The sequence below is a fragment of the Psammomys obesus genome, unplaced genomic scaffold (assembly GCF_907164565.1).
Source record: "Psammomys obesus unplaced genomic scaffold, mPsaObe1.curated_primary_1811, whole genome shotgun sequence".
Taxonomy (NCBI): Eukaryota; Metazoa; Chordata; class Mammalia; order Rodentia; family Muridae; genus Psammomys; species Psammomys obesus.
This window is the reverse complement of record NW_026596046.1, coordinates 36042152-36062261: the sequence shown is the minus strand read 5'-3', so window position 1 is coordinate 36062261 and position 20110 is coordinate 36042152. Positions and strand designations below refer to the sequence as shown.

Here is a 20110-nt window from a genome sequence, read left to right as displayed (position 1 = left end):
CAAGCAGAGGCTCCCCCAAGCCTGGGCTCCCCCAGCCCATCGTTGGCCTCCTGAGTGACATCTCACTGCCTCTTGGACCTCAGCTGTTATCTCAGCCCCAGCTTTAGGCTGTAGTTAGCCGGGCACCAAGCCAGCCATTCACCCCCTCCTCCACACACACACACACACACACACACACACACACACACACACACACGCCAGCCTCAAGGCTTGCAGGGCAAGTCCACAAGCACTGATCTGCCAGCTTCCCCGCCCCTCGCCATCCAGATGTTCCTCCACCCCAGGGCAGATGTTGTCTCAGTCACAACCCTCTCCCAGAGGATTTATTTTTGGGCGCCAACACACCACCCACTTCCTACCAATTTCACGCTCAATAAAGCTCAGTCATTAGCCCTCCTCCTGGGTGCTGAACTTCTAGGAGGTTTGGGGAAGACAGAGCTGAGGACAGGGGCAGGGAATAGAGGTGCAGAGATGCCAAGCCCCATTTGTCCCTGTTATGCTGTGTGTCCTTGGTGAAGTACCCTCCCTCTCTGGGCCTCTGGAGGCTCATCCATCACTCAGCCAGGGACGATAGGCGCTAGTGTGGGAAGGCTGCATCCGGAGTTGGTCATGTTTCCTCAAGCCAAAGATGCCTGGGCCGTTAGAGCAGGGAGAGGATGTTCAAGGGGATTTAGTTTAGACTTTTCCTTCCCCATGAAGTTGTTCATGCTCCTTACACTGATTCAAAATCTATTCTCCAAGGTCCCCTGTCTCCCTCCATCTGGCACAGCTGTGACACTGCTTTGTTGACTCCTGGGAGCTGCTTTGCCAGCCTCCTGCTTAAAGAATGAGCAATGGCTATTGGAGCCAGAAGTGCCAAGGGCTGCTGAAGAGAGGTACAGCGCCCCCAACAGGGCACTCAGGGGTCAGGTGATCTTAGTTGCCTCCCTCGATCTACCACCCCATTCATGGAGGTGTGATGGGAAGGAGAAGCTTACGGACTGCTAACCGCCCAGTCTCCTGCCCTAATACCAGATCCACGAGTCAGGAGTGAGTCCTCTAGGACCTCCTAACCCTGATATCCAGGAAGTTCTTCTTCATGTCTATCCTCAGTGTCTCCTGATACACATGCTCCCAAACCCAAACAACAGTCTGGCAGGGTGAAGTGCAGCTCAGAGCTGGACAAAGGCTGAGAGGGAAGGGTGGGAGGGGAAGACACCTACCACTCTTGGGAGCACGGCTGAGAGGGCATCCTTGGCAGCCTGTCGCAGGCCCGCGATGTCGATAACAGCGCCCAGGCTCAACAAAGCATCCTGGAAGAGAAGAAGGAGCAGGAGTGAGTCTGCCTGGTAGCCCAGGCAGAATTCTGTGCACAGGGACTGCCGGGTAAGTCCCAGAGACAACTTACACGCCTGAGCTTAGAGCATCAGACTCCCGCAGTATTAAGGCCAAAGACTGACCAAGTCCCCTCACCTTGCATAAGGGGAAACTGAGGCTTAGAGGTGGACCAGGGGCCTCGCCAAGGCCTCACAGTGAGTTATGAAGTCAAGCCTGGAATCAACCCAGGTTTCCTGCCTTTATGAAAGGGACAACTCTGTCCTCTGTATGTTGGAGGAACTGTGGTCATATGCCAATTTCAGCTGAGTTAGGGCTGGGTGGAAAGCAGCCATCATAGGGGTCCTGGAGCACAAAAAAGGCAGGCATGAGAGTTAGGTCACTACAGGCAGGGAAGGCAGTTAGCCTTGAGTGCCTCCTAGCCTTCCCCTCCCAGGAACAGGCCTCGTCCTTGGAGAGCCGGAACTGAGACAACAAAGGTCTCTTCTTCTCGCTCTATTAATTTGGCCAGAACCGCAGGGGATCAAAGAGAAAGGTAATGGAAGAGGGGAGCAAGGCCAAGGCAGAACGGTGACTCACACCATCCACCCAGCGGTGCCCCGTCTCCCCATCCTTGGAAGTCCTTCCTGATGCCTTCCCTGTATGTCGTGTTTAGGGTGCGAAGTGAGCAACTATGGGACGGAGGAGGCATGGCTTGTAGGGGCCCCATTCCTGTGAAAATGATGTCAAGTTGAAGGTCTTAGTGGACGCCATAGTATGCACACAGTTGATATAAATTAAAATGCTGAAACATCAGAGTTATGTTCACAGAAAGTTGTCAGCCCAAATAGGGGACGTGCAAATCCCTCATTTCTGTAATGTGCTTAAACCATCCCCAATTCCTAGTGTCCCGGGTAAGAACGGGATGACATTTGCCCAAATGATATGACTCTCTCAAGGTAGGAGGTAGGATCCAAATCCAGCATGTGGCTAAGACTGGATATCTCAGGGAGGCTCAGCCTGAAGCTCCTCTGTTACCTGTCACGACTTCACTTCCTCAGACACCCCAGAATGGGGGTGAGCTCTGTGGTCACCAAATGACCAGGGGACCCAAAAGAGCTCACAGGAAGCTGACGCCCCTTTCCAGCACCGCCACACAGCCAAAGCTGAGGCCACCAGATGAAAGGGGTGGGGAATTCTGGCTTCCCATCCCCCAGGGTTGTCAAGAATGAGCCTGACGGAAAGGTAATCCTGAGCCGGGGTCTGAATGAAGCCTGGGGTTCCTCCAGGTGTCAGCTCCAAATGCCACTGCCAAGTCTCCGTGGCTACGGCCTTTCCCCCACCCCCTGTCTTCCCAGTGGGTGGGGCAACAGCGGGCCTGCCTTCCGTGCCTGACCTTTCTTTGATCTCTCCCACTGTCAAGGGTGTACCAAGTCTTGATCATGGCTGAAGTGTAGCCACTCTTGGCTAGTGAAAGCAGTTGATTCCAAACGACACATCCTAAGTCTGCTTGCTTGTGACCCTCGGGCACAGCTTGCACAGCCTCAGTGCTGCCCTTCCATAGAGCCCTACATCCCTGATGATACCCAGCAGGATATCAGGCTCTTCTAGGTTCTCACAGGAATAACTACTTCCTCACGTAGCGCATATGCCAGGGATGCTCGTATCACTGCTAGCACAGCACTGCCCCAGGCTACTAGACCAAGGCTAAAGACCACACAGAGGGATGATTCCATGCCCAGAAAAATATAATAATAATAATTCTTCACCCACACTCTCCAGACTGGTGCTCTAAGAACAGGACTCTATTTGGTGGTGCTCATGTAGACCTATTCCTGTGTGGAGGCAGGAGGATCGCCAAGAAGAGCCCGGAGATGTTCTGACCTTTGTGATATCTGCCGTGGGTATAAGGGATGCAGCTAAAAAGATGGAGTGAGCCTCATATTCAAGAGAAATTTCCAAAACCACAGGCTGTAGATAACTGTCTCCCATTTGAGAGATGTGGAAACTGAGGCTCAAAAAGAAACAATGGCCCCTTTGTGGTGGGCCAGAGATTACCCAAACCTTCAGATCTTCCACCCCTATCTGAGCATATTCAGCACCCAACTCCCATCCTCCCCCCAACACCAGGGGCTTAGAGAAATCAGTGTGTCCTTTGCTCTGATTGGCCAGCTCCTCAACCTGCCCTTTGTTTGGATTGGTGGGTGCCCTGAGCTGTCTTTACTCCACTTGGTTCCTGCCTGCCTGGCCTTTGTTCTGATTGATCAGTTTCTGTGACTCTTTAGTCTGAGGGCAGGAAAGTGGGGAGAGTTGGGGCACCAGCGAGGAGGGGTCCTCCGTCTTTGGCTGAGTGAGTAGGATGCAGACTAGCGGCCACCTCTCCATCTGCTTTGGAGTCTGACCTGCCCAGGAGGAGGGGTGTTCTCTGTAGGAAGCACTGAGGGAAGCAGCCGCTTCAGATCTGGCCCTCAGAGGGGACTGCCCAGCTCATTCGAATGCCACTTCACCAGTGAATCCCAGTCTGAGGGTAACCACTACAGCAGCTGGGGGAGGGGAGCCAGGTTCAAAGCCTGCCTGGGCACAGAGCTGCAGCCTTGGGGGAGGGAGCAGCTGTGAGTGGGAAATGGGGCAATTCCCGAACCGGAGGCACAGTGGGGAGCCAGCCTCCAACAGGGCTAGCTCTCCGGGCTCTCAGAAGAGCACAGAAAACAGCCATTTCTGCCCACAGGCTCCCGTGCACTCCACAGGCTTCTGTGTACCACGTACATGCTGCCATGTATCACCTTAACCCGCACCTGCATGTAGATGCTTCATATATGCACACCCGGAGAAATGCAGCCACACATCCACTGAGCACAGGCCTGAGCACTGAGGAGGACGCGTGCACACACACACACACACACACACACACACACACACACGTGTGCGGGTGCACGTAGCATGTGAGCACAAGAGCCCTGGCTCGGGGCGGATGGAGGCAGTCACATTTCCTGTCCTTGCAGCTTCTGTGAACAAATACCCGTGTAAATAGCAGCGTAACAAGCAGGCAATTTCCCAGACCCCAGGGGAGAACCTGTGGTGCACAAACAAGAGCAACGCCTTCCAGCCCGTCCCAGACTGACAGGCGCTGCAGATGGCCTCGAACACACCCCTTTCCTCTTCTGAACCTTGGCTAAGTCTAGTTCGGTGGTTTTATGGTTTAATTTGATGAGGGTAAGTGGGTAGGTTGAAAAATAGGTGAATGGTGAGTGGATGGAAAGCGCGGGACCCGTGGATGGGTAGATAAAAATAGGTGAGTGGGCGGATGGTGGACGCATAGATGGGTAGATGGGTGAGTGGCGGGGGAAGCGGGTGGAGGGTTGCCGGCAGTTTGTGGCAGGCAGGAGGGAGGATGAACGAGCAGAGCCTTCTTGCTCTCTGCAGGCCCCTCACCTGCTGTTCTCTACCTGCTGCTGTGGGCTAAGCTGCCGTCAGCACCGCAGACAGCGCCATTCTCACGTCTTTCTCCCCAGGTACCAAGAAAGGAGAAACTTGGAACCAGGGTTTCTCTGAAACCAGGAAGGTTGATAGCTTTCTGAAACTTGGGCCTGGATTAGCATGTGTGATCTCATTTGGGGGAGATAGGCGGGTCCAGACTGCTTCTAATTCCTTCACAAAGCCCAAGGTTATATGACACCAGAAACTGGTCTTCTCCCCTTTGGAGCCACCTGAGGGACAGATGGCTTCGAGCCAAGGGCCACTGACAGCAGATAATCTTATTTCACTTCTGTCTTTCCCACATCACAAACTTGCCATCTGCTCTCCCCACTGCCGGCACCTGACCCCCCCCCCCCACAAGAAAGTAATAGCATCAGACTCCCGAGTAAGAGCCAAATTGTACCCTGGGCCATATCTGCTGATTCATCCAATCTTGCTGACTCTGGTCTCCCCCGGACTATGGTTAAGGGATGTCCTCGAAGACTGGAATCTGATATACTCCTCCAAAGGGAGATTCCCCCAGGTCCCTGGAGCTCCTCTGCCTGCCTGTATTTTTTTTTTTTTCATCCCTACGGACCAGGCTCTTCTGACCCCTCTGAGTGCTTCTCTGCCTCTCCCATCATTCTCTAGTCGACATCCCTCTGTCACATGCTGTTCTCCTGTCTTGTCATGTCTTTTCCACCTCCACATCCTGGCTCTTTCTCCTGGATGGCTTCTCCAGCCACCCTCCTTCTCTTTCCTGCACACTCCCCGCCCCCATCACTCCTGTCGCTCCTGCCCACTCCTCCCCCAGATCTCCAAGAAACCATCTTGAGAGCGTGGGGTGCGCGGGGAGGGGGTGTAGGGAGAGGAACACCCGAGCAAAGGCGTGCAGCCGTGAATAGAGGCTCCAGAAAGTGGCCGTGGTGGGGAAAACCAGCAGTCTGCAGCAGTCACCCCCCAGTTCCTCTTGGTCTCCAGCCTCTCGTTCTGGCGGGCAGCACACCCATTTCCTAATCCTTCCCAGAGAATGGGGAGTGCATCCATCTCACTGTCCAGCGCGTGCCTGCCACTAGCCAGAGTTGAGGCTCAATTACAGCGCTCAGTAGAACTATCTAGGAGTCCTCGGAACTCAGAGTATGGAAACCCCTAGCCCCAGCCCTAGCCCAGAATCCCAGCTTCTTCTTTGGCTCCTCACAGCTGTCTAGCTACAGAGGCAGAAAACAGAGGAGGCAGGACAAGGTGGCTCCTTCCCCTCCCCATCTGCCCACGCCTGCCACCTGCCCAAAGAGCTGCCTCTAGCAGACCTGACACCTGAAATATTACAAGAGCTGCCTGTGTGTGCTAACCCTTGCATCCACAGACCTCCCCACAGCAAGGCTGAGCTGGGCCAGAGACAGAAGGAAGAAAGAGGCTAGGTTGGGCAACTCAGATGTCAATGCCATGAGTGACTCTGGCTATGGGGAAGGGAAGATGTCTTTCTCAATTACTGGCTGTGGTTTCAGATGTCCCTCAGTGGTTCCCAAACTTTGCCATGCCCCAGAGTCAGCTGGAGGGCTGTTGAAATACAGAGTGCTAGCCCCACCCCCAGAGTTTCTGACTCAGCTGGTCTAGGAAGAAGTCCAAGAATTTGCATCGCCCTCCCCCAATTCCTAGCTTCTGCTGCTGCTGGCCCTGAGAGGTGCCTTTCACTCACCCCCACTTTAAAGGTGGGGTGGAGGGCAGGAGGGATAAGGACCAGGATGGAGGGGAGGTGGGTCCTTGCTCCAGTGAGGGCAGCCCAGATGACAACTGGATGCTACCCCCTCACGAAAAGACTCCACAAGAAAGATCCTCAATGGTAGGGGGACACAAGATCGAGGAAGGGGGTCAGTTGGTGACAACAGAGCACAGGAAGGAGCCACTGGCAGCTCAAGAGCCCAGAACCACAGGAAGCGTCTCTCTTCTCCTCCCTCTCTCCCCCTCCTCTCTCCCCCTTTGTTGTCTCACCATACCCTCTTCTCCCTCGGCCCACCACCCTTCGCAGACTCTGGCTTCAGTTGTTACTCCGACAGGGCCGCGTCCCCAGCCTCTGAGCCACACTGGAGACACGTGCACTGTAGAATACACCTGGGCCTGTCCCGGTGCCTCCCGAGGGACCCCACTCCCTGAGGGGGGCACTTGGCCCCACTGTTGGCTCCTCTCACCACACCCATAGCCAGTCCCTTCTGGACCTCCCACTCCATCCCAGCCAGGGTGAACCTCTGTCCCACTGTCTTGGGCCCCTTTGGAGCCACACAGGGCAAAGTGTGGTGTTAGACACTGGGAAGAAGAAGAAGAAGAAGAAGAAGAAGAAGAAGAGGAGGAGGAGGAGGAGGAGGAGGAGGAGGAGGAGGAGGAAGAGGAGGAGGAGGAGGAGGAGGAGGTAGTAGTTGTTGACAGGGTATGGAAAGTGAAGGTAGGAAGGTAGGCAAGAGCTGAGTACAGGAAGGAGGTGATGGCTTGCCTGGGAGAGCCTGGGAGATTTAGTATGTTGTTGAGCTAGGTCAGGTTCTGGTCTTTCGTCACCCTCCCCACCTCCAGCTGCCTCCTCCACACAGCAGGACCACTCTGACCCCACAGCCCTCAGGTTTCTTGCCGGCGAATCCCAGCTCCGAAGCACACCACCACACTCCTCACCACCGTCACCTAGTCACCTTGGCTTCCTGTAATCTCTGACTTTCTTCTTTCTGTGACCATGAGAGCTGAACTGGGCACAGGACAGTTAGTGGAGCCTGGTGTAAGCACCTGGTGACTCAAGAGTTGTGCCTGGGGAGGTGTAAGGAATCCGAGCCCTCTCTCCCCCAGGGTGTACGAGAAAGAAGGGACCTGAGGGATTGCACGCCATGAAAAAGGGCCTCAGCAAACTGGCTGGCCTCCAGTTCTGGGTTCCATGAGCCTGAATATCTGTGGCCCTACCCCCCCATATGGTCTTGAAGGTAGGTCAAGAACTTGACACAGCAAGTCCAGAAGCCTCCAAAAGTCAGGTATAATGGCCCACTCAGGAGAAAGATGCTGGTGACTAGCTGGACCCTTGGCAGAAAGGGACATGTGTCAAAGGAAACGATGGCCAAAGGAATGATTGGACAAAAGAGTGAGAGAGCCAGCAAGTGGTCCTCTCTCCTGGGACCCTCGCTACACAATGGATGCTCCTTCGCGGTCTGTGAGTCATTGCCTTGTCACCCTCTCCCAGCCGGCTCCCCCATGAGATCAGGTGCTTCGGGTGGAAGAGGACTGCGTCCTGATCAGCCCATAGCTCTTCTGGCTCTTGGCATCACTTGGCCCCCAACAAGAGCCTAGAAATGCCAGGGGCCTGAGAACTCCTGGCAGAAAGGTGGATCTCCTGGAGGCATCCCAAGTCTGGCGTGATCAGAGTCCAAGAGGCAGAGACTATGGAATGAGAGGGCGCTTCTCACTGAGAACTTTCGAGAGCATTTTCAAGGTATCTTGGCAAGCCAGGAGACCTTCTGCTCTTTAGCATTATCTTGTGGTGGAAAAAAAAGCCTAGAGCCAGTGGATCAGAGGGCTCCTCAGTAAGCGCAGGTGAGCAGCATAGGAGTATGCAAGGAAGTCTTCCTACACGGGGACACTTGTCTCCACCCCAGTCCTCCTAGGAATTCCTATTAGACCAGAGTCTACAGGCCTCAGGTGTCAGGGAATTGGATCCCCAGTTTGGTATGGGGTACATGGAAGTCCAGAGAAGGCAAAAAGACTAGCCAGGTTCTCCCCTAGAGTCATGGGCAGGCCCCTCTCTCCTGTGGCTTTGGGCCTCTCAATGGCCGCTTTGGCCAAGGAATAGACTGCTCACCCCTACACTGTGGAATGGGACTCTCTCCCTAGGCCTGGGTAGAGGCTCTTGTCTCCCACTCTTCCAGCTCCCCCCCTCCCGCCCCGCTGTGTCCACAATAGATGATAAATGCTAAATGGCACTGGTTTGACACAGGGTGAGGTATGGCCTGCAGCAGGCAGGAAGGAAGGGCTGACCAGGGTGCTGGGCCTAATGCTGGGCTCTCCTGGGGCCAGGTGGAGAAGTAGTTGCCCCATGGTACCTGCCTAGGGATTGGTCCTAACTCCTCCAGCCCTCGAAGCACCTCCCGAGGGACCTGTGTCTGCTTGTCTCTCTGGTGTGTGTCAATCCCATAGTCTCACACTGCTTCCTCTTGTGACTGTATTTGGCTTCATCCTCACAACTTGGCTCATCCCAGCTGTTCCCCAAATCCCAGGAGAATGGGAGTATGAGAAATTCAGGGACAGAGATTAATTCAGAAACAGGGAAACACGTGAGAGCCAGGAGGGGACCCTGGAGACAGGACTGGGGAGGCAGGATCAGCCCCCAACCCCACCCCACAGACCCAAGGAAACCCTTGAAGGCACTTCCAGAGAACTGAGGGAGGAGAGGTTCCCCTCTTCTGCACCAACTCCTGCCCCTCCTTTCCCTCTCCCTGCCCCTGCTGGAATGTGTGAGCACTTTTATTGTTCCTAAAAATAGCCCTTCTTTACTGGGGGCTGGGGTGAGGAATCTTTTGGACAGGGTTCATCTCAGGCATGCCCCTGCCTTTGTGTTCCTCTCTGTGCTCTTTCTCTACCCAGTGTCTTCAAACTCAGGCCTTTGCTCAATGGGTGCCTTCTACCCCTGACCCTCCCTCCTTACCCCTCACCCATTGGCACCCTTGTCCCCTATTCCCTACACCCCAGCACCCTCTCTTCTGACCTTTCCGGCCCAGCCTTGGTCTGGTCCTCCAGGAACCCAGTCCTGTTCTCTGGCTCTCATTCCTATCTCCTTCCTCCCTGCTCCCTCACATAGAGCGGGGCAGAGCTAGGCCTCAGGGACCTAGCACACCCTCCAGTGAGCCAGAGAGTTGGTGGGGAGACCCTGCAGGCTTCAGGGCCCATGTCTTGAGTCTGTACTCCCATTGCCCCCTCCATGTCTCCTCCCAGCCTTTTCCCATTTGTACTAGGTCCCAAGTGTCACCGTCTATCTCAGTCTCCAAGAGAAGCTTGACCAGTCTCACCTCCTCCCTACCTCCATTATTCAGCTGAGAGGGCCAATCCCCAGAGAGAGAGACGCAGCAGAAACTGGCCAGGACCTCCGTCACTGCACATTGATGTACAGGATCCCAGCTGGTGGGGCTCCAGGGACAGAAGCAGGCTCTTCACATGCCCGCCCATCCAGCCCCTCCCGGCAGGCAGGCTGGCATCCAAAGCTATTTATTTGCTTTTGGAGGGCCCAGAAGCCAGAGAACAAACATCCGGATTCTGCAGAATTTCTCCCACTTCCCCTCCTCTCATCCTTGGGGCCTGGGAGCTGGGCCTAGTGCACGCATGTGCTCACACACACACACACATGCTCCTACAGTCCCACACACCAGGGCTGGCAACTGTGAGCCAGGGGGTCTCTGAAAGACAATGCCCTCCTCCTGGGACCTCAGACCCTCTGGGTGATTCAAAACAAATTTTATTTTGCAAAGGAGATTTTTAGCAGCATTTGAGAGGCTTTTCTCATTGCAAAACTCTGGGTACACTCATCAGAACTGGCTGTTTTTCCCCCTCACTCTGTGGGGAGCTGGGAGCTCTCTCTTTCCTGGTGACCTAAGCACATGCCATCTATAATGGTGTGTCCCTAGGGACCATCACATGACCATTGCTGAATATGTCCCTCGGGTCATGAGACAGAAACATCTGTGGTGTGAAAGTATGTGGTCTGTGCTTCCATGGAAGACTGTGTAACAGTAAAGTCCATGTATCTTCTGTGTCTCCTGGATCCATGTGGCCATCTGTATTTCCGGGTGGTCTTCACCACCTCTGTCCAGGGAGGTGTGAATAAGACCATTAAGGGTCACATGAGTGTTTGTCGTGTGTGTGTGTGTGTGTGTGTGTGTGTGTGTGTGTGTATGCGTGCTGTGAGTGTGCTGTGTGTGTGTGTGTATGTGTGCTGTGCATGTGGAGCTGTTTGGGAGACCAGGAATGGCCTGGTGGCTACTCTTGTGAATGAGCGAATGCGTCTGTAGCCAAGTGTTGGCATCCCCAGGCCAGAGTCAGATCCCCCTCACCGTCAGACTCCCCTCCTCCACCACCTTTCTGAGATCAGGACCTACGTCTCTGCTCTAGCACGTGCCACAACACATTCAACAAACCTTAAAACAACAACAGCAACAACAACCAAACAAAAAGTCCTCCCTGATCTGCAAACAGAAGCCTCCCCAGAGCTAGAGCCAGACAAGTCTGCCTCAGCTGGATGCAGGTGCCTGGGACCACCTCTGGGCAGCTGAGAAAGGAAAGCCTCAGTGAGGAGAGAGAGCTCAATTCCAGCCTCATCAGCTCCTCTGGAGTCCATGTCTAGGAGATAATATGCAAGGCTGAGATGCGCCGGCCTTGTAGCTAACAAGCACATGGCAGGTCCCTTTCTTCCTGTCCTCCCTCCAGGACAGCCTGGACTGGAGGGGCTCTGACTCTGAAACTAGAATGTCACATTTCAGGTGAGGCTTTCAGGGTGACATACCCATTCCTATGTCCCCTCCTAGGACCCTAACCCCTTGACCCAACCTGAACCCTCCCTTTCCAGGAGAATGTCCTTCAACTGAGATGCTGGGCCCAGCAAACCCAGCCCAGCGACTCTGAGAACCCCCCCACACCCAACCCTCATGGTCACACTAGGAAACAGGTAGGGATCCAACCAGGAAAACCTGTGGGGGTGGTGGGTAGGCGCCTGTGTCACAGCCTCTATCTGGGTTTGGGGTGACCCAAGCTTTAAACCCTGTTGGCTCCTAAAAGAACCCAAGGCAGTGGTTAGGGTCCTGGGACAGGCAGTGGACACTCGTGTCCTCAGCTGTTGGCATGAGCCTTCTACCCTTCCCTGCTTTCCCCATCAGTAGGCCCAGATCCCCTACTGGTGTGATTAACGAAATTATGGGGTTTTTTTTTTCTTTTCCATGAGCAAATTGCATCGGTCTTAATTGAATGAGGCCTCAGGAACCTGTGCTGGAGGCTCACGGGCTGGTGAGTCCAGTGGGGGTCTGGGAGAAAGGAAAGCAGGAACAAATAGATGTGCCACCACCACACTGAGCCAGGGACAGGAGAGAGAGAACAGGGAGAGAGAAGAGGGCTGAGGGGTGGCAGCACATCTCTCCCAGGCGCTCCCATGGGTGCTCTGTCAGCTAGACGCTGGAGCTCCAGGGTTGAGGGGGAAGCACCCCAAGAGGCAGAGCCCTCACCCAGCATGGGGAATGCATCCCATGATCCCACCAACAGCCTTGGTCAGTTTGGTCAGCCTCCAGGGTGAGGCAGCCTCACCTTCCAATCTTTCCCGGTATCCGGAGCAGGAAGGGTTCCTCACATCTCTCATAGACACTATGTCTATCCCAGTTGAGAATTTCTCTTGTCCATGCTACAATGTCCATCCCCCCCTCTGGTGGTCAGCAAGTAAGGCTGGGACTGACCCAGACACAACCACTCACAAAACATCTTCAGTCCCTCTCACCTCTCTACGCTCAATGCCACACACGGTACCCCAAGTTCTCACACAAGGACAAAATCACCGCCACCTTCTCGCAGCAGGCCCCGCATACCCGATAACCCAGGGTCACTCCATTGCCCACAGTGTCCCATACTGGCTGTCACCTTCACTCGGAATGTCTCACATTCTGTGAATCACACTTCACACCGGGCCAGTGTCTCACCCTTTCACAGCGCCAGGTAAGCCTTCCACGCTGGCTCTCTGTCACACCATTTCATTTCCATGCCACCCAGGACCTTTCAGCCGCCAAAGTAAATAAAGGAATAAATGTGATTTGAAAGTGGCAGGCAGGACACTGGGTAGAAGGGTTGAAGAGGGGATGGGAGCATCAGGGAAACCAGGAAGTGGGAGGGGAGGGTGAGGGAGTCAGCACACTCAGTGTAAGTGAAAACGCCACAAGCAAGCCTGCCAAGAAAGCTGAAAATAAAATAAAAACATTTCAGCATAGTGGCCCACAGAACGAGCGGGGGAAAAAAACACTTGAAATCTTGTATCTCATAAAGGTTTACTACATAAGGAACTCCTATGACCCAACAATCCAACCTAACGTATGAACAAAGGAGTTGCGTGGACATTTCCCCAGAGGAGATACACAGAAAAGGCGGCCGTGCGGAAGGGCGTTCAACATCTCTAGTCACTTAGAAAAAGAAAATCAAAATCAGAGCAAGAGGCCACGCCATGCCCGTTAGGAAGGCCAATAAATCCAGAAAGCAACAAGGGTTGGCTGAGGTGTGGAGGGACAGAACCCCTATGCTCTGTGGGAGGGACTGGAAAATGACGCAGATGCTGAGAGACAGGGAGACCACTTCTGAAGTAAATAACTACTGAAATGGCCTAGCATGCTAGCACACACTGGTAACTCCAGGACACAGCGAGCCAACGCAAGAAGACCGTAAAATCAAGGCATTCTGGGATACATAGCATAACACTGCCTCGACACAAATAGGCCTGGACATGACTTGCCACCAACCCTGGGTTTCATTCCTTCCGTCCACATGGCAGAGGAGAGAACTGATCCCTGCAAACTGTCTTCTGAGCCTTACATGTGTGCCACGGTGTATACAAGCACGTGTGCATTTGCACACACACTAAATAACAGGTAATTTTTTTAAAGAAACTAAAAAGAAGAGAAAAACAGGAAAATCAAATGCAGATTGTTACCATATGGGCCAGCTAGAGCAATTATCGATATATACCTAAGGTCATCGAAAGCAGCGTCTTGATGGGACCTTTCTACACCTACGTTCACTGGCCCAGTAGCCACAACGGCTACACAGTGGAAACGGCACAAGGGACCTTAGTGGACAAACGGATAAGCAAGAATATGGACACTGGAATATCACTTGCCTATAAAAGGAAGAAAGTCCTGTCACATGCTCCAACATAGGTGAACCTCTAGGACAATATGTTCAGTGACATAAAAAACCAGTCTTCAAAAGGCAAATACTGCATGATTCCACCAAGATGGGGCCCTGGAGACTAGAAATGGGAGGGAGCCACAGGGGCCAGGCGGGCAGGAGGCTTTTTCATAGGTAGACTTTGTTTGGGAGATGAAAAAAGTTTGGAGCTTGGTTCAGAAACAATGTGAACATATTTAAGGACAGAAAACTCTCCTGTGTGTGTTTTACCACAATTAAATAGGTTTTTTTTTTTAACTTAACCAAAGAAAATTGAAAACAAAAATGAAGAGGAACACTGCTAACATGGCTGAATGTGAGATACACACGACCGAATCTCGGCAGCTACTGAACCTGGGTGCTATGGCAGCTTCCTGCATTCTTCTTTGTGGTTGTGCTTCAAGCCTCTTTATTTGGGGCCAGGTATGGTGGTGAGCATGCTTAATGCCAGCGCTCAGGAAGCAGAGGCAGAGGCAGGCAGATCTATGTGAGTTTGAAGCCAGCCTGGTCTGCATAGACAGTTCCAGGCCAGCCAGGGCTACATAATGAGATCCTGTCTCAAAATAATAAAACAAAATAAAATAAAACATTCCACAATAAAAGTGTTTCCTCTCCCTTGACCCCACCCTTTGTCCAGCAACCCTCTCCCTGCTCCTGTCTGCATCCAGGTCACCAGGTTGCCTTGGCTTCTAGCTCCACTTGTCAGTCACTGAGCCAGTGTGTGTGTGTGTGTGTGTGTGTGTGTGTGTGTGTGTGTGTGTGTATGAATGCGGCCCTCCCTCTGCCCGGCTGTCTGGTCAACAAGCACCAGAGTTTTTCCTGACTCTGCCTCCCCAGGACCAGGATGATGGCGCAGGATCAAATGCAGATGCTTGTCCAGGGGACGCACTTGCCAGCCCACTTCAGGGGTCCTTATTACCCTCTCATGCCCACACGATGGCACCATTTCCTTCCTCTCCTCCAAAGTCACCAGCCAGTTCACTCACCTCCACCTCCCACCCTCTCCCAGGCTCATTCAGGAGCCTCCAGCAGGTCCACTCGCCGTGCTACTCGCGGCACTCGGGGCCAACTGTCTTCTGTGCTGTTACTCCCCTGTGCCAAGCCCTGGCCGTCTTCCCACAGCACCGCCACGCTCAGCGCCGTGCGCTCACGTTTTACTTCATCATGGCCATTGCACGTCACGGGTGCAGTGTCAGGCCGAGGGCCGCATGCACCACAGCCACCTCACACACTCAGTGTCACTTCACGTCACACTCTGGTTCACACGTTCAGCCTTACTGTGTCATGTCCTTGGGGCACACGCTGGGCCTCACCGTTCAAGCCACACGCTCAGGATCACACCGGTGAGCACGCCCGTTACCACACACTGTCGGTCCCCGTGTTCATGTGTCTGATTCTCACGACCTCACACCCCTCATTACCCTCAGTGTCACACACAATGTACCTACTGTCTCACACACTCAGGGTCTCAGAGTATCACGCAACCGGCACCCGTGACTCACTTCCTCTCTACAGTCTCCTGGGATCACCCTCACATACTTAGTCGTATCACACGTCTTGAGCCTGATGTCACACACCCCTTAGAACACCCATTGTCCCCAGGTCCACGTCTTGGCGTCACCTGAAGTGGCACCCCCCCACCCCTTTGCTGGGCATAGTCACAGAGCTGCTGCCTTGTGTCAGCACTGTTTCCTGTTGTTGTGCTCAGGCCTCAGCTGATGTGTGTTCCTTCAGAGGTTTCCTGTTGTCAGGGTCCAGTCGGGCCAGGCCCTGTCTGGGACATACAGCCCGTAGTCAGTCAGCAAAAACTCCTGCCAATTCTGTGTGGGCTCATGGGGCTTTTCATAGTCTCCCCTCAATATACTCAAATTGTCTAAGCGCCTGGGCTTGGGCTGGTCTGTGAGATGGGCACAGGAGATGGCCACTGGGTACCACATAGGCACCATTGTTAGAGTGCCTAGGCCTGCTTCCTAGTGAGACTCCTGGTGGGCTATGACACACATTGTCTGGCCAAGTTTGGACAAGACCAGCAGGCCTCAGTCTGGAAGCCTGATGGAGGAAGGAGAGGGAGGGTGGATGACAAAAGGTCAGCAGGTCAGAGTTAGAAAAGCTGTCCCAGAGGAAGCCACCCCTAAGGAAGCCCCTGAGAGCCAGGAAATGCGGAGGAAGAGAAAGAAAGGGCTTAGGGTTGGGGAACCAGACAGGAGCGAAATGTCTTAGAGGCGGGAACCTGTCAGAGCCAGGGCTGACAAGGATGAAGACAGGATGAGAGAGCAGAGGTCATGCTGTGGGATTCAGAGTAAACAGGTCCCTCTCTCCCAGGCCAGCTTCTCTCCCAGGTTCTGAGTCAGGATCCAATCGGGGAACCCAGGGTATGCCCCCTCCTTCCTGGCTGTTTCTGTGGCCCTGCAGATTGCCCCTCATGGCTGCCAAGGCCTCTCACCTCTTGACCTGGGCCAACCTGCAGGAAGGACACAAGGAGGCCAACACACACGCTCCCCACACGGCCTGAGATAAATATTTCCCGGGAAACGGAACTTGTTCTCTGAGTGTTTACAGCCAAGGGCCAAGCAGGACAAGGAGGTCGGGGGGGAGGGTGAGGAGGCGGTGGGGGTGTGTGTGTTCATCCATCATGCTCATGCCTGGGCCTAGCATCTGTCCCAGAACCACTGTGGACCTGCTGTGCAGCTCTCTGCTAGTCCCCGTTGTTTCTCCGAGCTGACTCTGGGTTCTCAAGGAGCCTGGATTTCTCTGAGCTTGCTCACGGCCTGGCCTTACCCCGGCTTTTATCTTCTCTGACACTCTCTCTTCTCACTAGACTTTCCTGATGGAAGGACCTTCCTGTGATGCCATTTCCACTGTTCTCTCATCAGTCACAGTGTGGACAGATGGATGGGCAGACAGAGAGACAGGCTAGGGTGACAGCTGAAACCTCGTCTCTGGTCCCAAGGCCCTACACGCCCCAGGCTTGTGCAGCCTGACAGGTGGGCACAGACAGATGGTAGGCCCTTGGGGGCCCCATGGATGCCAGATGCTACAGCTGACTTGTTGGCAGCGGCTCCCTCAGGGCCACAGGGCAACACTGAGGCCACTTGCTGCTGATGTGAGAACTCAGGAAGAAGCAACAACAGCTGGCAGCAGGCGGGCTGGATCAGGAAAGTTCAACTAGGCCTGCAAAATGGCCTCCCCTGTGGCCCTTCCCGCCTCACCCCAGGTCTCTTTGCCCAGGGCCTGTGGCGCCCTCCCCACTGCCCACCTGTGCTCTCACGAGCCTCTCTCCTCCAAAGCAGCAGACTTGATCTGCACGGCTCCCAGCTCTGCCCATTGCGAACCTGTTCATGGTCCCCTCACCCACCACTGAAGCCTCAAGCTTGCTCCCTAGCTCTCAAACCACATCTTCCACCTCCTGGGGGCGCCCCTTAGGGTTGAGTTTCAGATTCCTCTCTCTGGGGGTTCCTGTTCCTTACCACTCTTCGTGGTTTCAGTCAGGAGCTGACCACATAGATTCTGACAGGTTATCGCTGGCCCTGATTCCCTCCATCCCTCACAGTTCCAAGGATGTCTCCATGAAGTCTCCTGGAAATCTCGTGGCTGCCCTAATCCACCAGCTGAGCCTCCTTCTTAGAACTACTCCAATCCTGTGCACAGCTATGCTCATTCATGCAAGAAGTCTTCATTAAGCACCCACTGTATGCCAGTCCTGAGTGAACCCAAGAGCAATGAAAGAAGGAAGGGTATAGCTCACTCAAGATCTACAACCCAAGAGCTATGTGGCATGACAAGGGAGACTAAGAGCCGTGGGTGCCCAGGGAGAGTAGAAGACTGACCCCACCTGAAGTGAGAAACGTCACACACTTAACCTGGAGGGGTCAGCGTGAGCAAGGGTGGGGTGTGGGGGGCTGGAAGAGCTAGCGTGTGCTGCAGACCGAGCAAAGCTACCAGCCTGAAGCACTGACTGTTCAAGAACAAGTGGACGGGAGAGAGCCCAGCGGGTGCGGGAGCAGTGCGTGCCGAGGGATGTAGTCCCTATTTTCTCAAAGGCAGCGCGGAGATGCAGAGGCTGGACCGTGCATTGGGAGCTTGGTGTAGGCGCCGTGCCTCTGTCCGGGGCCGGCCTCTGTCTCAGCGCCTGTTGCCGCCTTCATCCCAGCTGGAGCTCCCAGGACCTCACCTGGTCCCTGGTCCCGGCTCAGAGGTATTAGCCTGGTGTGCTCAGCTCACCAACTTCAAAGTGATGATGCCACAGCCTGGATCTCAGGATTAGCCAGAGGGGCCCCCCCGGAGCTGGCCAAAGGCCAGGGAGGCACCCTAAAGGGTGTGCTAGCTTGGTGCCTGCTGTGGACGGAGGGTGCTGACGGCGTGGTTCCAGGGCTGCCGCCCAGCCAGTGCAGAGGGGTGTCCCAGCCCGCAGAACTCCACAAGCCCTACTGCGTGCACTGTCGATCGAGTCAGGAGGGGGTGTTGGGTTTCGTCCCGACTAAGGATCACTGAGCAAGAAAGCTCTCCTCCAAACCTGTTGTGGCACAGGCCTGGGCCCGATCCGCACACGAGCCCTGCAGCCTCTCCCAGCTGCTCTGGCGCTGATGCTAATAGCAGTGTACTCTTGTCCCGGGCGAGATGGGGATCTTTTTGTTTGGGCTTTTTGTTACTGCTTGCTTGTTTCATGCTAGTCTGTTTTCTGAAGACATAGTATTAGCTATTCCAAGCTTCCAGAGTGCTGATTTACACAGTGTCGAGGCTAGCACCGAGAGCCTTGTCCACGCTAAGCAAGTTCTCTGCAAACCTGCACTGTGTCCACTGGGAGATCTTATCTCCACTTGCAGGTGAGGAAGATGGATTTAAGATGGCTACATGAGAGATCCATGGCCACACACTGGGAGTGACAGACAGGCTGGAATAGGTCCTCCCAAAAGGCAAAGCTGATGATGGCCGTCCTCTGAGATGAGTGAAGGGTTGTGGGTAGATGGAGCTGAGACAGTCCCAGCCTAAATCCCTTCATCAGAGTGAGAAGGCAGCAGGACCCAAACACGAAAGGGAGAGAGACTACAGTGATGAGAACAAGTGTTTGATCCAGGGAGGCCTCATGGAGAAGATGAGGCTGGTGGAACCGGGAAGGGACCGTATGTGAATGTGCAGACAGTAGAGTCAATGGGTGAGGTACAGAGTCTGTGCCAGAGACACAGAGCTGAGAGCCAGGCTCCTTCAGCCCATCAAACCCTAGAGGGTCTCAGCTTCTCCAAATCGCTCCCCTTGAGGCTCCTGGGGTTGGTGACAAATGCAGTCTTTCCTGGCAGGAGGCCGAGGCTGCTGAGACACTGCCGGCTCCCAGGAACACCATCTGTCCCAGCTCTGGGGGGAGCTCCCACCCGTGGGGAACACCATGGCAATAAATAAATTAATAATGACTCTCCAATCCCTCCCGCTTCCCTTGGCCAGTTCCTAGCATCCGGGCCCAGTCCCACTGCAGGGGACGTTCTCAGCCCCGGCCTCTTGCTGCAGTGAGCCCCTGCCCCAGACCTGCGGATGTTCCTTTCTCATCTTAAGAAATAAGCAGGGAGACATCAGCCCTAGCCCTACCCGGAGTCACCCCCAGCACCTGCCCTGAGTCTCGGCTTCCCACAAACACAGCATCCTCAGGTGGTGCTAAGGGTTGAACGAGGGTATGTGGCCCGAGTGCTCATATCAAAGGGGCTAACACAGGCAACAGCTTCCTCTCAGTCCACTTGGGCACGCTGGCAGACGCAGGAGCCAGTGCACCTGCATGCGTACGCTTGTGCAACACACACACACACACACACACACACACACACACACACACACACCACTGTTTCAATCTTCAATACCCACAGCTTAGCCCCATTTTGTTACTCATTGAACATGGGTTATTTCAAGGCACCCCCAAAGGCATGGTCAAAACTGGGCTGGCAGCCCTCCCATCAGTGGAGATAGGAAGCTCATAGTGCAGGGGCAAGCCAGACAGACATACAGAGTCACAGGATGAAGAAAATGGGGTCCTTATGGCACACACAGTGAGCATAAGACAGCAGAATGCCCTAGCACCCAACTGCCAGGTAGGAGAGCTCAGAGGAGGGAGCATGAGCCGGCTGGGGCTGGAGCTGAGAGGGGGAGGAGGCCACCCCCGAAGAGGAAGCTACTGCAGAGCCTAGGGGTGCTTAGGTGTCAGCAGCAGGCCCTTAGTGAAGCAAGGATGGATGAGGGAGATTGTGGTAGGCCGAAGTTTCAGAAGGTGAAGAAGATGGGAACATAGAGAATTTGTGAGCAGAATGACAAGGTCGAATTTGGGTGTTTGAGAGATCTTTCTGGTAATTTCCGGGAAGATGAGACAATTAAAAGCAAGTTACCAATGAGTGTGTGTGTGTGTGTGTGTGTGTGTGTGTGTGTGTGTGTGTGTGTGTGTGTTGGGGGGGGGTTG

At 54.3% G+C, this 20110-nt stretch overlaps 1 protein-coding gene across 4 annotated transcripts in view; it reads right to left on the bottom strand.

Annotated features, from left to right (window-relative positions):
- Positions 1 to 20110, bottom strand: part of Pde2a (phosphodiesterase 2A) — a 61107-nt gene that overhangs the window by 29672 nt on the left and 11325 nt on the right. For all 4 annotated transcript variants that reach the window (XM_055623197.1, XM_055623194.1, XM_055623196.1 and 1 more), the window contains one exon: positions 1203 to 1292. In XM_055623197.1, the coding sequence (XP_055479172.1) occupies positions 1203 to 1292 (90 nt within the window). The remainder of the gene's footprint in view (positions 1 to 1202; positions 1293 to 20110) is intronic.